Source organism: Pseudophryne corroboree, chromosome 7 (genome assembly GCF_028390025.1).
Source record: "Pseudophryne corroboree isolate aPseCor3 chromosome 7, aPseCor3.hap2, whole genome shotgun sequence".
Taxonomy (NCBI): domain Eukaryota; kingdom Metazoa; phylum Chordata; class Amphibia; order Anura; family Myobatrachidae; genus Pseudophryne; species Pseudophryne corroboree.
The window spans coordinates 317,948,806-317,970,277 of NC_086450.1; the positions used below are offsets into that span (position 1 = coordinate 317,948,806).

At 46.0% G+C, this 21,472-nt stretch overlaps 1 protein-coding gene across 6 annotated transcripts in view; it reads left to right on the forward strand.

The window, feature by feature from the left end:
• CLEC16A (C-type lectin domain containing 16A) overlaps positions 1 to 21,472 on the forward strand; it is a 954,241-nt gene that overhangs the window by 449,035 nt on the left and 483,734 nt on the right. For all 6 annotated transcript variants that reach the window (XM_063934295.1, XM_063934294.1, XM_063934290.1 and 3 more), the window contains exons 14-16: positions 13,233 to 13,342; positions 13,725 to 13,769; positions 15,550 to 15,600. In XM_063934295.1, the coding sequence (XP_063790365.1) occupies positions 13,233 to 13,342; positions 13,725 to 13,769; positions 15,550 to 15,600 (206 nt within the window). The remainder of the gene's footprint in view (positions 1 to 13,232; positions 13,343 to 13,724; positions 13,770 to 15,549; positions 15,601 to 21,472) is intronic.

Below are 21,472 nucleotides of genomic sequence, written 5' to 3' on the forward strand. Positions count from 1 at the left end.
CGGGAAAAGGGGTCCCATGTGTAAACATGGGACCCCTTTCAGTCCGGCTTGGTCGGGTGTTCGTTTATTTTTTTTGCAAAGTACGAGGATTTATATCTGGACACTGGATTGAGGTGAGTATAATTTTATTCACAGGTTCCCCGGATCGTCTGATCAGGAGACGTGGCAGTCGGCGGGTCAACATAGGTATGTGTGTGTCGGCAGGTGTGCAATAAAGTTTTACTCTCAAGGTGTGTGTCTCCTGTTTTTATTTGGGTATTTTTTTTCCAGTAGTACTACAGGTACCAGCGGCCCCGTTTTTCTCCCGCATGCTGGTGCTTGTGGTTCTCCAAGTACCAGCTTGCGGGGGAGGCTTGCTGGGACTTGTAGTACTACAGGAAAAACAATATTCTTGCCATTTTCTCAAGGCTATCAGCCCCCCATCCGCAGCCCTTGGATGGGGGGGACAGCCTCGGGCTTCTCCCCTGGCCCTTGGGTGGCTGGGGGGGGGGGGGCCCTTGATTGAAGGGGCCCCACTCCCCCAGGGTACCCCGGCCAGGGGTGACTAGTTGGATATTTAATGCCACGGCCGCAGGGCGCTGTATAAAAGTGACCCCCGGCTGTGGCATTATCTGTCCAGCTAGTGGAGCCCGATGCTGGTGTAAAAAATACGGGGGACCCCTACTCTTTTTGTCCCCCGTATTTTTTGCACCAGGCTTAGAGCCCGGTGCTGGTTTTAAAAATACGGGGGATCCCCTGTCATTTTCCCCCCCGGATTTTTAGAACCAGGACCGGCTCGAAGAGCCCGAGGCTGGTTATGCTTTGGAGGGGGGACCCCACGCCATTTTTTCCCGGGATTTTACCATTCCATCTAAAAAATAAAAAAATGTATATATAAATAATACTTGTGCCTCCCAAAAAGACAAACCAAGTACCTAATCCCTTCTAATATAAATAGATATGCTATTACCAATAAAAAAAAAACACCAAAAAAAACATGTTTTAATTTTTTTTTATTAGATTCACCCACCAAAGTGTGGCGGATTGAAAATGACGAATTTACTGTCTAAAAGCACTGTTGTCGAATTTCCAAACTTCAATTGAATATACTTTTGTTGAATTGCCGCATTTGTACCATTGCAGAAATGTCGAATTTGACAAATGTCGAATTTCAAAAAGTCGAATTTGGAAAGTCCGTTTTTTTGACGGAAAGTACTGAATTGCATTGTTGAAAAAAAATTTTTGGCGAAAAAGTCCAGTTTTTCGACAATTTCGGGAATTCGACCGCAATTGCATATACAGGTTGAGTATCCCTTATCCAAAATGCTTGGGACCAGAGGTATTTTGGATATCGGATTTTTCCGTATTTTGGAATAATTGCATACCATAATGAGATATCATGGCGATAGGACCTAAATCTAAGCACAGAATGCACTTATGTTACATATACACCTTAGACACACAGCCTGAAGGTAGTTTTAGCCAATATTTTTTATAACTTTGTGCATTAGACAAAGTGTGTGTACATTCACACAATTCATTTATGTTTCACATACACCTTATACACACAGCCTGATGGTCATTTAATACAATGTTTTTAATAACTTTGTGTAGTAAACAAAGTTTCTGTTTACTGAGCCATCAGAAAACAAAGGTTTCACTATCTCACTCTCACTCAAAAAAGTCCGTATTTCGGAATATTCCGTATTTCGGAATATTTAGATATGGGATACTCAACCTGTACCTATATATATACATTTATTTAACCATTATTTCACATTAAAAATGTGAGATAATGGTTTGGAGCAGTGCCGTAACTAGACATTTTAGCGCTGTGTGCAAGAAACAGCCTCGGCGCGCCCCCCCCCCCCCTATTCAAAACGGGCAGTGCGCGCCGTAGGGGCGCGGCTTCATGGGGAAGGGGTGTGGCCACAAAATAATACCAATTCATATTACTGTGCACAGTAGTCTCTATTATTCAAATTACGCCACACAGTAGCACCACTACACCAGGTAGAGCCCCTTTTACATATTATGGCAGACAGATTCACCTTTTAACACATTACGGCAGACAGCGTCCCCATATTACACATTACAGCAGATTGCGTCCCCTTATTACACATTACGGCAGACAGCATCCCCTTATTACACATTACGGCAGATAGCGTCCACCTTTTTACTAGAGATGAGCGCCGGAAATTTTTCGGGTTTTGTGTTTTGGTTTTGGGTTCGGTTCCGCGGCCGTGTTTTGGGTTCGACCGCGTTTTGGCAAAACCTCACCGAATTTTTTTTGTCGGATTCGGGTGTGTTTTGGATTCGGGTGTTTTTTTCAAAAAACCCTAAAAAACAGCTTAAATCATAGAATTTGGGGGTAATTTTGATCCCAAAGTATTATTAACCTCAAAAAACATAATTTACACTCATTTTCAGCCTATTCTGAACACATCACACCTCACAATATTATTTTTAGTCCTAAAATTTGCACCGAGGTCGCTGTGTGAGTAAGATAAGCGACCCTAGTGGCCGACACAAACACCGGGCCCATCTAGGAGTGGCACTGCAGTGTCACGCAGGATGTCCCTTCCAAAAAACCCTCCCCAAACAGCACATGACGCAAAGAAAAAAAGAGGCGCAATGAGGTAGCTGTGTGAGTAAGATTAGCGACCCTAGTGGCCGACACAAACACCGGGCCCATCTAGGAGTGGCACTGCAGTGTCACGCAGGATGTCCCTTCCAAAAAACCCTCCCCAAACAGCACATGACGCAAAGAAAAAAAGAGGCGCAATGAGGTAGCTGACTGTGTGAGAAAGATAAGCGACCCTAGTGGCCGACACAAACACCGGGCCCATCTAGGAGTGGCACTGCAGTGTCACGCAGGATGTCCCTTCCAAAAAACCCTCCCCAAACAGCACATGACGCAAAGAAAAAAAGAGGCGCAATGAGGTAGCTGACTGTGTGAGAAAGATAAGCGACCCTAGTGGCCGACACAAACACCGGGCCCATCTAGGAGTGGCACTGCAGTGTCACGCAGGATGTCCCTTTCAAAAAACCCTCCCCAAACAGCACATGACGCAAAGAAAAAAAGAGGCGCAATGAGGTAGCTGTGTGAGAAAGATAAGCGACCCTAGTGGCCGACACAAACACCGGGCCCATCTAGGAGTGGCACTGCAGTGTCACGCAGGATGTCCCTTCCAAAAAACCCTCCCCAAACAGCACATGACGCAAAGAAAAAAAGAGGCGCAATGAGGTAGCTGTGTGAGTAAGATTAGCGACCCTAGTGGCCGACACAAACACCGGGCCCATCTAGGAGTGGTACTGCAGTGTCACGCAGGATGGCCCTTCCAAAAAACCCTCCCCAAACAGCACATGACGCAAAGAAAAAAAGAGGCGCAATGAGGTAGCTGACTGTGTGAGTAAGATTAGCGACCCTAGTGGCCGACACAAACACCGGGCACATCTAGGAGTGGCACTGCAGTGTCACGCAGGATGTCCCTTCCAAAAAACCCTCCCCAAACAGCACATGACGCAAAGAAAAAAAGAGGTGCAATGAGGTAGCTGTGTGAGTAAGATTAGCGACCCTAGTGGCCGACACAAACACCGGGCCCATCTAGGAGTGGCACTGCAGTGTCACGCAGGATGTCCCTTCCAAAAAACCCTCCCCAATCAGCACATGATGCAAAGAAAAAGAAAAGAAAAAAGAGGTGCAAGATGGAATTATCCTTGGGCCCTCCCACCCACCCTTATGTTGTATAAACAAAACAGGACATGCACACTTTAACCAACCCATCATTTCAGTGACAGGGTCTGCCACACGACTGTGACTGATATGACGGGTTGGTTTGGACCCCCCCCAAAAAAGAAGCAATTAATCTCTCCTTGCACAAACTGGCTCTACAGAGGCAAGATGTCCACCTCATCTTCACCCTCCGATATATCACCGTGTACATCCCCCTCCTCACAGATTATCAATTCGTCCCCACTGGAATCCACCATCTCAGCTCCCTGTGTACTTTGTGGAGGCAATTGCTGCTGGTCAATGTCTCCGCGGAGGAATTGATTATAATTCATTTTAATGAACATCATCTTCTCCACATTTTCTGGATGTAACCTCGTACGCCGATTGCTGACAAGGTGAGCGGCGGCACTAAACACTCTTTCGGAGTACACACTTGTGGGAGGGCAACTTAGGTAGAATAAAGCCAGTTTGTGCAAGGGCCTCCAAATTGCCTCTTTTTCCTGCCAGTATAAGTACGGACTGTGTGACGTGCCTACTTGGATGCGGTCACTCATATAATCCTCCACCATTCTATCAATGTTGAGAGAATCATATGCAGTGACAGTAGACGACATGTCCGTAATCGTTGTCAGGTCCTTCAGTCCGGACCAGATGTCAGCATCAGCAGTCGCTCCAGACTGCCCTGCATCACCGCCAGCGGGTGGGCTCGGAATTCTGAGCCTTTTCCTCGCACCCCCAGTTGCGGGAGAATGTGAAGGAGGAGATGTTGACAGGTCGCGTTCCGCTTGACTTGACAATTTTGTCACCAGCAGGTCTTTCAACCCCAGCAGACCTGTGTCTGCCGGAAAGAGAGATCCAAGGTAGGCTTTAAATCTAGGATCGAGCACGGTGGCCAAAATGTAGTGCTCTGATTTCAACAGATTGACCACCCGTGAATCCTTGTTAAGCGAATTAAGGGCTGCATCCACAAGTCCCACATGCCTAGCGGAATCGCTCCGTGTTAGCTCCTTCTTCAATGCCTCCAGCTTCTTCTGCAAAAGCCTGATGAGGGGAATGACCTGACTCAGGCTGGCAGTGTCTGAACTGACTTCACGTGTGGCAAGTTCAAAGGGCATCAGAACCTTGCACAACGTTGAAATCATTCTCCACTGCACTTGAGACAGGTGCATTCCATCTCCTATATCGTGCTCAATTGTATAGGCTTGAATGGCCTTTTGCTGCTCCTCCAACCTCTGAAGCATATAGAGGGTTGAATTCCACCTCGTTACCACTTCTTGCTTCAGATGATGGCAGGGCAGGTTCAGTAGTTTTTGGTGGTGCTCCAGTCTTCTGTACGTGGTGCCTGTACGCCGAAAGTGTCCCGCAATTTTTCTGGCCACCGACAGCATCTCTTGCACGCCCCTGTCGTTTTTTAAAAAATTCTGCACCACCAAATTCAAGGTATGTGCAAAACATGGGACGTGCTGGAATTTGCCCATATTTAATGCACACACAATATTGCTGGCGTTGTCCGATGCCACAAATCCACAGGAGAGTCCAATTGGGGTAAGCCATTCCGCGATGATCTTCCTCAGTTGCCGTAAGAGGTTTTCAGCTGTGTGCGTATTCTGGAAAGCGGTGATACAAAGCGTAGCCTGCCTAGGAAAGAGTTGGCGTTTGCGAGATGCTGCTACTGGTGCCGCCGCTGCTGTTCTTGCGGCGGGAGTCCATACATCTACCCAGTGGGCTGTCACAGTCATATAGTCCTGACCCTGCCCTGCTCCACTTGTCCACATGTCCGTGGTTAAGTGGACATTGGGTACAACTGCATTTTTTAGGACACTGGTGAGTCTTTTTCTGACGTCCGTGTACATTCTCGGTATCGCCTGCCTAGAGAAGTGGAACCTAGATGGTATTTGGTAACGGGGGCACACTGCCTCAATAAATTGTCTAGTTCCCTGTGAACTAACGGCGGATACCGGACGCACGTCTAACACCAACATAGTTGTCAAGGACTCAGTTATCCGCTTTGCAGTAGGATGACTGCTGTGATATTTCATCTTCCTCGCAAAGGACTGTTGAACAGTCAATTGCTTACTGGAAGTAGTACAAGTGGGCTTACGACTTCCCCTCTGGGATGACCATCGACTCCCAGCGGCAACAACAGCAGCGCCAGCAGCAGTAGGCGTTACACGCAAGGATGCATCGGAGGAATCCCAGGCAGGAGAGGACTCGTCAGACTTGCCAGTGACATGGCCTGCAGGACTATTGGCATTCCTGGGGAAGGAGGAAATTGACACTGAGGGAGTTGGTGGGGTGGTTTGCGTGAGCTTGGTTACAAGAGGAAGGGATTTACTGGTCAGTGGACTGCTTCCGCTGTCACCCAAAGTTTTTGAACTTGTCACTGACTTATTATGAATGCGCTGCAGGTGACGTATAAGGGAGGATGTTCCGAGGTGGTTAACGTCCTTACCCCTACTTATTACAGCTTGACAAAGGGAACACACGGCTTGACACCTGTTGTCCGCATTTCTGGTGAAATACCTCCACACCGAAGAGCTGATTTTTTTGGTATTTTCACCTGGCATGTCAACGGCCATATTCCTCCCACGGACAACAGGTGTCTCCCCGGGTGCCTGACTTAAACAAACCACCTCACCATCAGAATCCTCCTGGTCAATTTCCTCCCCAGCGCCAGCAACACCCATATCCTCCTCATCCTGGTGTACTTCAACACTGACATCTTCAATCTGACTATCAGGAACTGGACTGCGGGTGCTCCTTCCAGCACTTGCAGGGGGCATGCAAATAGTGGAAGGCGCATGCTCTTCACGTCCAGTGTTGGGAAGGTCAGGCATCGCAAACGACACAATTGGACTCTCCTTGTGGATTTGGGATTTCAAAGAACGCACAGTTCTTTGCGGTGCTTTTGCCAGCTTGAGTCTTTTCAGTTTTCTAGCGAGAGGCTGAGTGCTTCCATCCTCATGTGAAGCTGAACCACTAGCCATGAACATAGGCCAGGGCCTCAGCCGTTCCTTGCCACTCCGTGTGGTAAATGGCATATTGGCAAGTTTACGCTTCTCCTCCGACAATTTTATTTTAGGTTTTGGAGTCCTTTTTTTTCTGATATTTGGTGTTTTGGATTTGACATGCTCTGTACTATGACATTGGGCATCGGCCTTGGCAGACGACGTTGCTGGCATTTCATCGTCTCGGCCATGACTAGTGGCAGCAGCTTCAGCACGAGGTGGAAGTGGATCTTGATCTTTCCCTAATTTTGGAACCTCAACTTTTTTGTTCTCCATATTTTATAGGCAGAACTAAAAGGCACCTCAGGTAAACAATGGAGATGGATGGATTGGATACTAGTATACAATTATGGACGGACTGCCACGATTAGGTGGTATAAAAAAACCACGGTTAGGTGGTATATATTATAATAATAATACAATTATGGATGGACGGACTGCCTGCCGACTGCCGACACAGAGGTAGCCACAGCCGTGAACTACCGCACTGTACACTGGTTGATAAAGAGATAGTAGTATACTCGTAACAACTAGTATGACACTATGACGACGGTATAAAGAAAGAAAAAAAAATACCACAGTTAGGTGGTATATATTATAATAATAATACAATTATGGATGGACGGACTGCCTGCCGACTGCCGACACAGAGGTAGCCACAGCCGTGAACTACCGCACTGTACACTGGTTGATAAAGAGATAGTAGTATACTCGTAACAACTAGTATGACACTATGACGACGGTATAAAGAATGAAAAAAAAACCACGGTTAGGTGGTATATATTATAATAATAATACAATTATGGATGGACGGACTGCCTGCCGACTGCCGACACAGAGGTAGCCACAGCCGTGAACTACCGCACTGTACACTGGTTGATAAAGAGATAGTAGTATACTCGTAACAACTAGTATGACACTATGACGACGGTATAAAGAAAGAAAAAAAAATACCACAGTTAGGTGGTATATATTATAATAATAATACAATTATGGATGGACGGACTGCCTGCCGACTGCCGACACAGAGGTAGCCACAGCCGTGAACTACCGCACTGTACACTGGTTGATAAAGAGATAGTAGTATACTCGTAACAACTAGTATGACACTATGACGACGGTATAAAGAAAGAAAAAAAAATACCACAGTTAGGTGGTATATATTATAATAATAATACAATTATGGATGGACGGACTGCCTGCCGACTGCCGACACAGAGGTAGCCACAGCCGTGAACTACCGCACTGTACACTGGTTGATAAAGAGATAGTAGTATACTCGTAACAACTAGTATGACACTATGACGACGGTATAAAGAATGAAAAAAAAACCACGGTTAGGTGGTATATATTATAATAATAATACAATTATGGATGGACGGACTGCCTGCCGACTGCCGACACAGAGGTAGCCACAGCCGTGAACTACCGCACTGTACACTGGTTGATAAAGAGATAGTAGTATACTCGTAACAACTAGTATGACACTATGACGACGGTATAAAGAATGAAAAAAAAACCACGGTTAGGTGGTATATATTATAATAATAATACAATTATGGATGGACGGACTGCCTGCCGACTGCCGACACAGAGGTAGCCACAGCCGTGAACTACCGCACTGTACACTGGTTGATAAAGAGATAGTAGTATACTCGTAACAACTAGTATGACACTATGACGGTATAAAGAATGAAAAAAAAACCACGGTTAGGTGGTATATATAATAATAATACAATTATGGATGGACGGACTGCCTGCCGACTGCCGACACAGAGGTAGCCACAGCCGTGAACTACCGCACTGTACACTGGTTGATAAAGAGATAGTAGTATACTCGTAACAACTAGTATGACACTATGACGACGGTATAAAGAAAGAAAAAAAAATACCACAGTTAGGTGGTATATATTATAATAATAATACAATTATGGATGGACGGACTGCCTGCCGACTGCCGACACAGAGGTAGCCACAGCCGTGAACTACCGCACTGTACACTGGTTGATAAAGAGATAGTAGTATACTCGTAACAACTAGTATGACACTATGACGACGGTATAAAGAATGAAAAAAAAAACACGGTTAGGTGGTATATATTATAATAATAATACAATTATGGATGGACGGACTGCCTGCCGACTGCCGACACAGAGGTAGCCACAGCCGTGAACTACCGCACTGTACACTGGTTGATAAAGAGATAGTAGTATACTCGTAACAACTAGTATGACACTATGACGACGGTATAAAGAAAGAAAAAAAAATACCACAGTTAGGTGGTATATATTATAATAATAATACAATTATGGATGGACGGACTGCCTGCCGACTGCCGACACAGAGGTAGCCACAGCCGTGAACTACCGCACTGTACACTGGTTGATAAAGAGATAGTAGTATACTCGTAACAACTAGTATGACACTATGACGACGGTATAAAGAAAGAAAAAAAAATACCACAGTTAGGTGGTATATATTATAATAATAATACAATTATGGATGGACGGACTGCCTGCCGACTGCCGACACAGAGGTAGCCACAGCCGTGAACTACCGCACTGTACACTGGTTGATAAAGAGATAGTAGTATACTCGTAACAACTAGTATGACACTATGACGACGGTATAAAGAATGAAAAAAAAACCACGGTTAGGTGGTATATATTATAATAATAATACAATTATGGATGGACGGACTGCCTGCCGACTGCCGACACAGAGGTAGCCACAGCCGTGAACTACCGCACTGTACACTGGTTGATAAAGAGATAGTAGTATACTCGTAACAACTAGTATGACACTATGACGACGGTATAAAGAATGAAAAAAAAACCACGGTTAGGTGGTATATATTATAATAATAATACAATTATGGATGGACGGACTGCCTGCCGACTGCCGACACAGAGGTAGCCACAGCCGTGAACTACCGCACTGTACACTGGTTGATAAAGAGATAGTAGTATACTCGTAACAACTAGTATGACACTATGACGGTATAAAGAATGAAAAAAAAACCACGGTTAGGTGGTATATATTATAATAATAATACAATTATGGATGGACGGACTGCCTGCCGACTGCCGACACAGAGGTAGCCACAGCCGTGAACTACCGCACTGTACACTGGTTGATAAAGAGATAGTAGTATACTCGTAACAACTAGTATGACACTATGACGACGGTATAAAGAAAGAAAAAAAAATACCACGGTTAGGTGGTATATATTGTAATACAATTATGGATGGACGGACTGCCTGCCGAGTTCCGACTGCCGACACAGAGGTAGCCACAGCCGTGAACTACCGCACTGTACTGTGTCTGCTGCTAATATAGACTGGTTGATAAAGAGATAGTATACAATACATACAACAATATACTACTATACTGGTGGTCAGGCACTGGTCACCACTAGTCACACTGGCAGTGGCACTCCTGCAGCAAAAGTGTGCACTGTTTAATTTTAAATTAATATAATATTATGTACTCCTGGGGGCTCCTGCTATAACAACCTGCAGTGCTCCCCAGTCTCCCCCACAATTATTATAAGCTTTGCCTTTTATACATTGATGTGCAGCACACTGGGCTGAGCTGAGTGCACACAGACTGAGTCACACTGTGTGACTGGCTGCTGCTGTGTATCGTTTTTTTTCAGGCAGAGAACGGATATAGCAGAGAACGGATATATTATATTAAAATAAATAAAAGTTAACTAACAACAACTGCACTGGTCACTGTGGTAAACTCTGTCTGACTCTGCACAATCTCTCTCTCTCTTCTAATCTAATTTCTAATGGAGAGGACGCCAGCCACGTCCTCTCCCTATCAATCTCAATGCACGTGTGAAAATGGCGGCGACGCGCGGCTCCTTATATAGAATCCGAGTCTCGCGAGAATCCGACAGCGTCATGATGACGTTCGGGCGCGCTCGGGTTAACCGAGCAAGGCGGGAGGATCCGAGTCTGCTCGGACCCGTGAAAAAAACATGAAGTTCGTGCGGGTTCGGTTTCAGAGAAACCGAACCCGCTCATCTCTACTTTTTACACATTACGGCAGACAGCGTCCACCTTTTTACACATTACGGCAGACAGCGTTCACCTTTTTACACATTACGGCAGACAGCATCCCCTTATTACACATTACGGCAGATTGCGTCCCCATATTACACATTACGGCAGATTGCGTCCCCTTATTACACATTACGTAGGGGCGCGGCTTCATGGGGAAGGGGTGTGGCCACAAAATAATACCAATTCATATTACTGTGCACAGTAGTCTCTATTATTCAAATTACGCCACACAGTAGCACCACTACACCAGGTAGAGCCCCTTTTACATATTATGGCAGACAGATTCACCTTTTAACACATTACGGCAGACAGCGTCCCCATATTACACATTACAGCAGATTGCGTCCCCTTATTACACATTACGGCAGACAGCATCCCCTTATTACACATTACGGCAGATAGCGTCCACCTTTTTACACATTACGGCAGACAGCGTCCACCTTTTTACACATTACGGCAGACAGCGTTCACCTTTTTACACATTACGGCAGACAGCATCCCCTTATTACACATTACGGCAGATTGCGTCCCCATATTACACATTACGGCAGATTGCGTCCCCTTATTACACATTACGGCAGACAGCGTCCCCTTATTACACATTACGGCAGACTGCGTCCCCTTATTACACATTACGGCAGATAGCGTCCCCTTATTACACATTACGGCAGACAGCGTCTGCTTATTACACATTACGGCAGACAGCGTACCCATATTACACATTACAGCAGACTGCGTCCCCATATTACACATTACGGCAGACTGCGTCCTCTTTTTACACATTACGGCAGACTGCGTCCTCTTTTTACACATTACGGCAGACAGCGTCCCCTTATTACACATTACGGCAGACAGCGTCCCCTGTTTTACACATTACGGCAGACAGCGTCCCCTGTTTTACACATTACGGCAGACAGCTTCCCCATATTACACATTATGGCAAACAGTCCCTACACACAAGCGCACACACACACACACACACACACACACACACACACACACACAGCCTGTCACCTACAGTCACACCACACACACTCACACACACATCCCTCCCCCTCCCCTCCCCTCGTGCCAACTTTACCTCAAGGAGAGCTGTAGCGGAGACGGATGCAGACAGACCAAACAGCAAGTCGGGGCGTGGCCTAATCGCGGACTGTGGCCACGCCCCCTTTCAGCACAGACAGGCGGCCTGGGAGACAAGGAGGCACAGGACCAGACGTAGACAATCACATCCAGTGTCCTGCTCCGCCGCTGCAGCTACAGTGCTGCCTTCTGCAGACGAGCACTGAGCAGCGGGAACCCACAGGTGTTGCCGGCGGTCCTGCGCCCTCAGTGCACATGCGCTGTGTGCCAGGCACCGCCGGCACATACCTAGTTACGGCACTGGTTTGGAGTGAAGTTTTCTGAGGTCACTGATGTAAAACATCTGATCCAGTTGCTTTATTCACATCTGCTCTCTATTAAATGTATCACAAGAGCTATTTTTGCTCTTCCAAATAATATTAGGCATAGCAAAAACAGAATTTCTGGCTGGACAATTAAGATTCTTCTAGACAAGATGACTTTTAAACACAGAATACATCTGTTGTGTTGCATTTCCCTCAGAAATGGGTGTCCTCCTGTTATAACATAGGGCGGTATCCAATTAGAGGAGACAAAACATCAGGCACTTTTTTTCAGATTTTTTTTAATTTTTTTTATGTACAGGCTTTCCATTTATGCTTTCGGTGGAAACAGACCCTTTTCTCATGAAAATGGGTCTGTTTCCGGGGATTTGGTTTTGACTGCCTGAGACAGGTGAAACTAAATCCTGGTTAAGCCACAGCTCACATCGGCTTATCGGGGCAACTAGGAAAGCCCCCGGCGAGACCTTAATCCGCGGTAATTTACTGCGGCTAATAGGATACCACCCATATTATATTAGGGATGTACGTGTATTGATCCCATTACTGTGCCATGCATGCTGTTCACATCGGCAAGAATGAAATGAATGTCAGTGACATCAGGAAAAGTGAATGTGGATAATTTTCTTTAGGCCGCTTTGTGCCTTTCATTAAATTTCTGCCTTTTAAGACCACATACATAGCATGGCATTTGAATCAATACATCATTATCTTAATGGTATTTTACAGGCGGCTTACTGATGTTGCTTTCTATTTGTAATGTAGTTGGGAGTGCTTCATGGAAAACTGCATGTTCAAATGCGCCTTTAAAGATCCCGTCCCATGAATAATCCACTTTCAATTATGTCTCAAAGTATCCATATTGAGAACAGCATCTATCTATCTATCTATCTATCTATCTATCGTCTGGAAGCAGCAGGATGGCCTTCATTTACAGTATTCGTAGTTGCTATTACAAAGAAAAAAATCCCCAGTTGGCATCTAGTTACCACACAGTTGGCTGATCCATAATCTGTTTCTTGTGTTGTTGCAGATGGCAAAGTACGTTTGGCTCCCTTGGAACTTGCATGTATTCTTCTGAAGCAGTTAGTTCTAATTGATGGTGACTGCATAATAAAAGATGTACATCTAGCCTGCTTGGAGGTAAGATCGCTCTGTCTGGACTGTGCAGACCAACCACAGATTAACTGCAATGTGACTCCTAATATACGTGGGAGGACTACTTTCCAATTGGACAGATCTGGATTGTGCAACTGAATCCTACGTAAGGGCATACATAGAATGATGCTGGATATGTGTTTCCATCGTAGTTAAAGGCATGTTCAAAATGATCTGCGCAGTTCCATCTGCATTTTCTTGTTATGCTGATAGTGTTGGAGCCAATTTACCTTGTGAAAGTATATCTGCAGATTAATGTGTATTGAGAGGTTTCCCACTGTTTAAATAACAGAATGTTTTTATTTAGCATGGTCTATTTGCAGTATATAAAACTGTTATAACTCAATTTCTTATTGTTCATCTTCAGGGTGCAAGAGAAGAAAGTGTTCATCTACTGCGCCACTTCTACAAGGTATACATTTATGCTACGTTTTGGCATTACAGCAAGGTTTTGTCTGCAGAGTTTGTGCATGGTGTGCACTGCCTACTTATAGCGGTAGCCTGTGTTGTGGTGTGTAGCTTTCTCTGAACAGCAGTTTTCTGATGGCCGCCTGTACAGAACAAGAATATTAACCTACAGTCTGAGCTTGATGGTCGAAACAGCGCGGACATCAGTACTGACAAATAAGAATGCAATATGTTTTTCTAAATTCCAAAGTCAAAATAATTTTCCCAACACTTTTAAGACATGTCAGTGTTTATCTGCTTTACCATACAGAGTACAAAAGACTATGGGGGGTATTCAATTCAACTGGTCGAAAAATCTGCCACTGGCGAAAGCCACGTGTATCGGCGCCAAATTCGCCGATAGACGTGGGTTTCGCCCATATTTCATTACTGTGTGTCCTACTCACTGGGATGTGGTAATATGGCTTTCTGTAAAATCAGGTGGGTAGATTAACTAAAACTTCTAAAAATGAAAAAGGTAGAATTATTATCAATAATGCTCTGCGATTATCTGGCCGATATATCCGATAATGGCGGATCACCTAAATAATTGTAGCATGTATGCGGCCAACCAATCCATAAATATCATCCAGCATGTCCGTCTGACGCAATATTTTCTATGTGTCTGGGCGGTCGCATCGGGCAGTGTATGCCCTACCGCTGCCGATCGACAGGCTTCCATTGTTCCTTCACATGGGAAGGAATGGTGAAATGCCTCTTCCCCGGGAGCAGATCACCGATATCAGGTGACATACACTGGGAGAGATAAGGGGTTATTGTCAGATAAAATGCCTGTCTGTCTGACATTGTATCTGCCCGTGTATGCCCAGCATTAGATATAATTTGTTTTGTACAGTCTAGAAAAAAAGTAAAATCTGATTGGTTGCTATTGGCAACACCTATACTTCTACTTTTTGGAAGTTTTAGTAAGTCTACATTAGTTCTGAATCTGATGAGTCAGTCCAACTTCTGTTGATGTCTGGGGCTCAGCTTCAAACAAATGTAAATGTTACAAAAAAAAGACAGAAAACAGTTACCACTGTGTGAAACATTGATGCCATTTTGAGAAATAAATTTTGCGCTGCCGAGTCGCTGTGATCTGGCGTTCAGGAGGTAAAATAAACAGTAATATGCCTGATTTTCTTAAAGTCCCAACTGCTTCTCATTTGTAAATCAATAAACTCTTAATGTTGGAATCATTCCTGATTAAATAATGTAAAGTAAACAAAAAGTATTTGTTCTGGAGTACAGTATGCATATTACCAGGCTTTGTATTATGCAGTGATACAATATTATGTGGTGCTGTCCAGAGAAAATTGCATCGTTCACATCGGTTTGCGTGTTATTTACTATAATTGCCCTTACATTGTTTTATTGCATTGAATCATTTGTTCACGTAATTGTCAAATCCCTAAAGGAAATCATTTGTGCCAATTAAAACTAAAAATATAAGTTTTTCTTTTACTATTTTCAGAAAATACTGCATTTCACTTGGCTTTGTACCTTTTGTACACTTCTGGGTTTTATTTTATCCTTGTGCTGTCTTACCAAGTTTGATGCGAAAAAATCCAACTCAGTATCTTGGAATATTATCTTGCCACATATTTCATTGCAGCAAAAATATAAAGATATTGTGGGTAATGCAAGACAGATGGATGTCAGTCTGTAAATTCTAAAAAAAATGTGGTAAATTGAGAAGCGAGACTTTGAATAATGAAGGGATTTTTTGGTTTTTTTTCGCTTAGGGAGAGGAAATTTTCTTGGATATGTTTGAAGATGAATACAGGAGCATGATGGTAAGTTTCATCAACAATAAGTCCTGGAGCAAACCAGAAAAAAACAGTCTCCGATTTGTTCATTTGCATTTTGCCCACTTTTCTTTGTCTTGCCATTCATGCAATGATGGCGAATATACATACATTGTGTCACGTCCTGTTTTCTCTCGGATGTCGTATCTATAGCGAATATCCGTCTTTGTGCTCTGGTACTGTACATCTCTCTGCCCCCCTTACACTTTAGATTGTTGTGCGTGACAGAACTTCGGCTCTGCTATTCTGTGTGTGGATTTATGCACTACAAGGTATAACAGAGCATCAGGACTAGATGATTACACTTACGGCCAGTGGTTAGATCCAGTCTGGTATCATAACTAGATATAAGATTCTAGTATCTACAATAAAATAGAAGGGCAATTATGAAAAACAGTGCACAGCATAATACATAACAAATGTATGTTGTTTTTAAAAAAAAATAATACTAATAACTTTTTTGTAATAAAATTAATCCTGGAATGCCAAAGTGTTAAGTGAGCAATTATTCCAATACCCAAAAAACAAGATCATCCATGTGTAGTTATTATTTGATGTTTTTCCATCTACTTTTGACATTAACAGTGGTCTTTTGGTCACCTCATTTTGTTGACAAAATGTATTTTAATGGTTAAAAAATGTGGGGGTTTTCTGCTGCGGGGTACACTGGGCTCCACAAGGAAAGACATAGGGGTGTAGAGTAGGATCTTGATCCGAGGCACCAACAGGCTCAAAAGCTTTGACTGTTCCCAAGATGCATAGCGCCACCTCCTCTATAACCCCGCCTCCCTGCACAGGAGCTCGGTTTTGTAGTTGGTGCCGCAGATAGCAGGCACATAACAGAGGGGCTGCTCTGGGCAGCCCTAAGAAGAGCTTTTTTGAGAAGAAAAGTGAAGACTTCAAGGGCTGCAGCAGTGTGTACATGTCTGGAGACATTCACTGCTGCAGCTCCATCTCTCCTCAGCGGCGCTGTACACTCCCGTGCCCTGGTTGCCGGGTACCTACAGCAGGAGGCTCCGGTTTTCTTCTGGTCAGGCACACACGACTGGGGCTCTCCGGGATCGCGTGACCGCGCTTCGGGAGGTGGTGAGTGGGTCCCGCTCACGGGACCCATGCTGTATCGCGATCCGGCGCGGCTGGTGGGAGGCGGGCCGTGCGCGCTGGAGGTGGACACTGGCAGTACAGGCGCTCCCACTAGATCACCAGGGCATGGGTGCAGGTCAGGTTTTCTCTTAAAACCTTTTTGTGTGTAGCCCGCAGTACCAGGTGGTTTTGCCAGCAGAGGGGATAAGGCTTAGACCTGAAGCCCCTCCCCCAGCCCCAGGGCGCCATTTCCAGCAAATGTTCCCGCCCTGGAGCTGCATATCTGTCTCTCCCTCAATCCCTGTCAGTGTTTGGGCGCCATTTCTCTCAGCTACACTGTTCCTGGGACTGCTTGGGCAAATCCTCCTTTGTAAAGCCACCTGGTTGTCAGCGCTGTGACTTTACATGACACTTAAGTATTCTGCATGCCAATTAGACAGTGTTAGTTAAGAAAGAGTGCATTTAGTCAGGGTTCTCTGGTACAAGTACCCTGTGATATACATCCAGTTCTTACTGTGCAGTGTTATATCTATTGAGTACAGAGCTATATATATATTTCTCTAACGTCCTAAGTGGATGCTGGGGACTCCGTAAGGACCATGGGGAATAGCGGCTCCGCAGGAGACTGGGCACATCTAAAGAAAGCTTTAGGACTATCTGGTGTGCACTGGCTCCTCCCCCTATGACCCTCCTCCAAGCCTCAGTTAGATCTTTGTGCCCGAACGAGAAGGGTGCACACTAGGGGCTCTCCTGAGCTTCTTAGTGAAAGTTTTAGTTTAGGTTTTTTATTTTCAGTGAGACCTGCTGGCAACAGGCTCACTGCATCGAGGGACTAAGAGGAGAAGAAGCGAACTCACCTGCGTGCAGAGTGGATTGGGCTTCTTAGGCTACTGGACATTAGCTCCAGAGGGACGATCACAGGCCCAGCCATGGATGGGTCCCAGAGCCGCGCCGCCGGCCCCCTTACAGAGCCAGAAGGCAGAAGAGGTCCGGAAAATCGGCGGCAGAAGACGTCCTGTCTTCAACAAGGTAGCGCACAGCACTGCAGCTGTGCGCCATTGCTCCTCAGCACACTTCACACTTCGGTCACTGAGGGTGCAGGGCGCTAGGGGGGGGCGCCCTGAGCAGCAATAAAAACACCTTGGCTGGCGAAAATACATCACATATAGCCCCCAGGGCTATATGGATGAATTTTAACCCCTGCCAGAATCCATAAAAAAGCAGGAGAAAAGTCAGTGAAAAAGGGGCGGAGCCTATCTCCTCAGCACACTGGCGCCATTTTCCCTCACAGCTCCGTTGGAGGGAAGCTCCCCTGGCTCTCCCCTGCAGTCACTACACTACAGAAAGGGTTAAAAAAGAGAGGGGGGGCACTAATTACGCGCAGTATTAAAGATACAGCAGCTATAAGGGGAAAAACACTTATATAAGGTTATCCCTGTATATATATAGCGCTCTGGTGTGTGCTGGCAAACTCTCCCTCTGTCTCCCCAAAGGGCTAGTGGGGTCCTGTCCTCTATCAGAGCATTCCCTGTGTGTGTGCTGTATGTCGGTACGTTTGTGTCGACATGTATGAGGAGAAAAATGATGTGGAGACGGAGCAGATTGCCTGTAATAGTGATGTCACCCCCTAGGGGGTTGACACCTGAGTGGATGAACTGTTGGAAGGAATTACGTGACAGTGTCAGCTCTGTAAAAAAGACAGTGGTTGACATGAGACAGCCGGCTGCTCAGCTTGTGCCTGGCCAGACGTCTCATAGGCCGTCAGGGGCTCTAAAGTGCCCGTTACCTCAGATGGCAGATATAGACGCCGACACGGATACTGACTCCAGTGTCGACGGTGAAGAGACAAATGTGACTTCCAGTAGGGCCACACGTTACATGATTGAGGCAATGAAAAATGTTTTACACATTTCTGATAATACGAGTACCACCAAAAAGGGGTATTATGTTCGGTGAGGAAAAACTACCTGTAGTTTTCCTGAATCTGAGAAATTAAATGAGGTGTGTGATGATGCGTGGTTTTCCCCCGATAACAACTGATAATTTCTAAAATGTTATTGGCATTATATCCTTTCCCGCCAGAGGTTAGGGTGCATTGGGAAACACCCCCTAGGGTGGATAAAGCGCTCACACGCTTGTAAGGGCTCTACCCTCTCCTGAGATGGCCGCCCTTAAGGATCCTGCTGATAGAAAGCAGGAGGGTATCCTAAAATGTATTTACACACATACTGGTGTTATACTGCGACCAGCAATCGCCTCAGCCTGGATGTGCAGTGCTGGGTTGGCGTGGTCGGATTCCCTGACTGAAAATATTGATACCCTAGATAGGGACAGTATATTTTTGCCTATAGAGCATTTAAAAGATGCATTTCTATATATGCGTGATGCACAGCGGAATATTTGCCGACTGGCATCAAGTCTAAGTGCGTTGTCCATTTCTACCAGTAGAGGGTTATGGACACGTCAGTGGTCAGGTGATGCGTATTCCAAACGGCATTTGGAAGTATTGCCTTAGTAAGGGGAGGAGTTATTCCGGTCGGTCTTTCAGACCTGGTGGCCACGGCAACAGCTGGGAAATCCACGTTTGTACCCCAGGTCGCCTCTCAACATGAGAAGACGCCGTATTATCAGGCGCAGTCTTTTCGTGGACAAGCGGGCAAAATGTTCCTCATTTCTGCCCCGTGACAGAGGGAGAGGAAAAAGGCTGCTGAAATCAGCCAGTTCCCAGGAACAGAAACCCTCTCCCGCCTCTGCCAAGCCCTCGGTATGACGCTGGGGCTTTACAAGCAGAATCAGGCACGGTGGGGGGCCCGTCATAATGAATTTCAGCGCACAGTGGGCTCACTCGCAAGTAGACCCCTGGATCCTTCAGGTGATATCTCAGGGGCACAAATTAGAATTCGAGACGTCTCCCCCTCGCCGTTTCCTAAAGTCGGCTTTACCGATGTCTCCTTCTGACAGGGAGACAGTTTTGGAAGCCATTCACAAGCTGTATTCCCAGCAGGTGATAATCAAGGTACCCCTCCTGCAACAGGGAACGGGGTATTATTCCACACTGTTGTGGTACCGAAGCCGGACGGCTCGGTGAGACCGATTCTAAATCTAAAATTGTGATTGCGAACCTGGAAGAAGGGGACTACATGATGTCTCGGGACATCAAGGATGCTTACCTTCATGTCAAAATTTACCCTTCTCACCAAGGGTACCTCAGGTTTATGGTACAGAACTGTCACTATCAGTTCAGACGCTGCCGTATGGATGGTCCACGGCACCCCGGGTCTTTACCAAGGTAATGGCCGAAATGATGATATTCCTTCGAAGGAAGGGAATTTTAGTTATCCCTTACTTGGACGATTCCCTGATAAGGGTAAGATCCAGGGAACAGTTGGAGGTCGGTGTAGCACTATCTCAGGTAGTGTTGCGGCAGCACGATTGGATTCTCAATATTCCAAAATCGTAGCTGGTTCCGACGACTTGTCTTCTGTTCCTAGGGATGATCCTGGACACAGTCCAGAAAAAGGTGTTTCTCCCGGAGGAGAAAGCCAGGGAGTTATCCGAGCTAGTCAGGAACCTCCTAAAACCGAGCCAAGTCTCAGTGCATCAATGCACAAGGGTTCTGGGTAAAATGGTGGCTTCCTACGAAGCAATCCCATTCGGCAGATTCCACGCAAGAACTTTCCAGTGGGACCTGCTGGACAAATGGTCCGGGTCGCATCTTCAGATGCATCAGCGGATAACCCTGTCACCAAGGACAAGGGTGTCCCTCCTGTGGTGGTTGCAGAGTGCTCATCTTCTAGAGGGCCGCAGATTCGGCATTCAGGACTGGGTCCTGGTGACCACGGATGCCAGCCTGCGAGGCTGGGGAGCAGTCACACAGGGAAGGAATATCCAGGGCTTATGGTCAAGCCTGGAGACATCACTTCACATAAATATCCTGAAGCTAAGGGCCATTTACAATGCTCTAAGCTTAGCAAGACCTCTGCTTCAAGGTCAGCCGGTGTTGATCCAGTCGGACAACATCACGGCAGTCACCCACGTAAACAGACAGGGTGGCACAAGAAGCAGGAGGGCAATGGCAGAAGCTGCAAGGATTCTTCGCTGGGCGGAAAATCATGTGATAGCACTGTCAGCAGTATTCATTCCGGGAGTGGACAACTGGGAAGCAGACTTCCTCAGCACGACCTCCACCCGGGAGAGTGGGGACTTCACCCAGAAGTCTTCCACATGATTATAAACCGTTGGGAAAAACTCGACAGGTATTGCGCCAGGTCAAGGGACCCTCAGGCAATAGCTGTAGACGCTCTGGTAACACCGTGGGTGTACCAGTCAGTGTATGTGTTCCCTCCTCTGCCTCTCATACCCAAGGTACTGAGATTGATAAGATGGAGAGGAGTAAGCACTATATTCGTGGCTCCGGATTGGCCAAGAAGGACTTGGTAACCGGAACTTCAAGAGATGCTCACGGAGGATCCGTGGCCTCTACCTCTAAGAAGGGATCTGCTCCAGCAAGGACCCTGTCTGTTCCAAGACTTACCGCGGCTGCGTTTGACGGCATGGCGGTTGAACGCCGGATCCTGAAGGAAAAAAAGGCATTCCGGATGAAGTCATCCCTATCCTGATCAAAGCCAGGAAGGATGTAACCGCAAAACATTATCACCGCATTTGGCGAAAATATGTTGCGTGGTGCGAGGCCAGTAAGGCCCGACGGAGGAAATTCAACTGGGTCGATTCCTACATTTCCTGCAAACAGGAGTGTCTATGGGCCTGAAATTGGGGT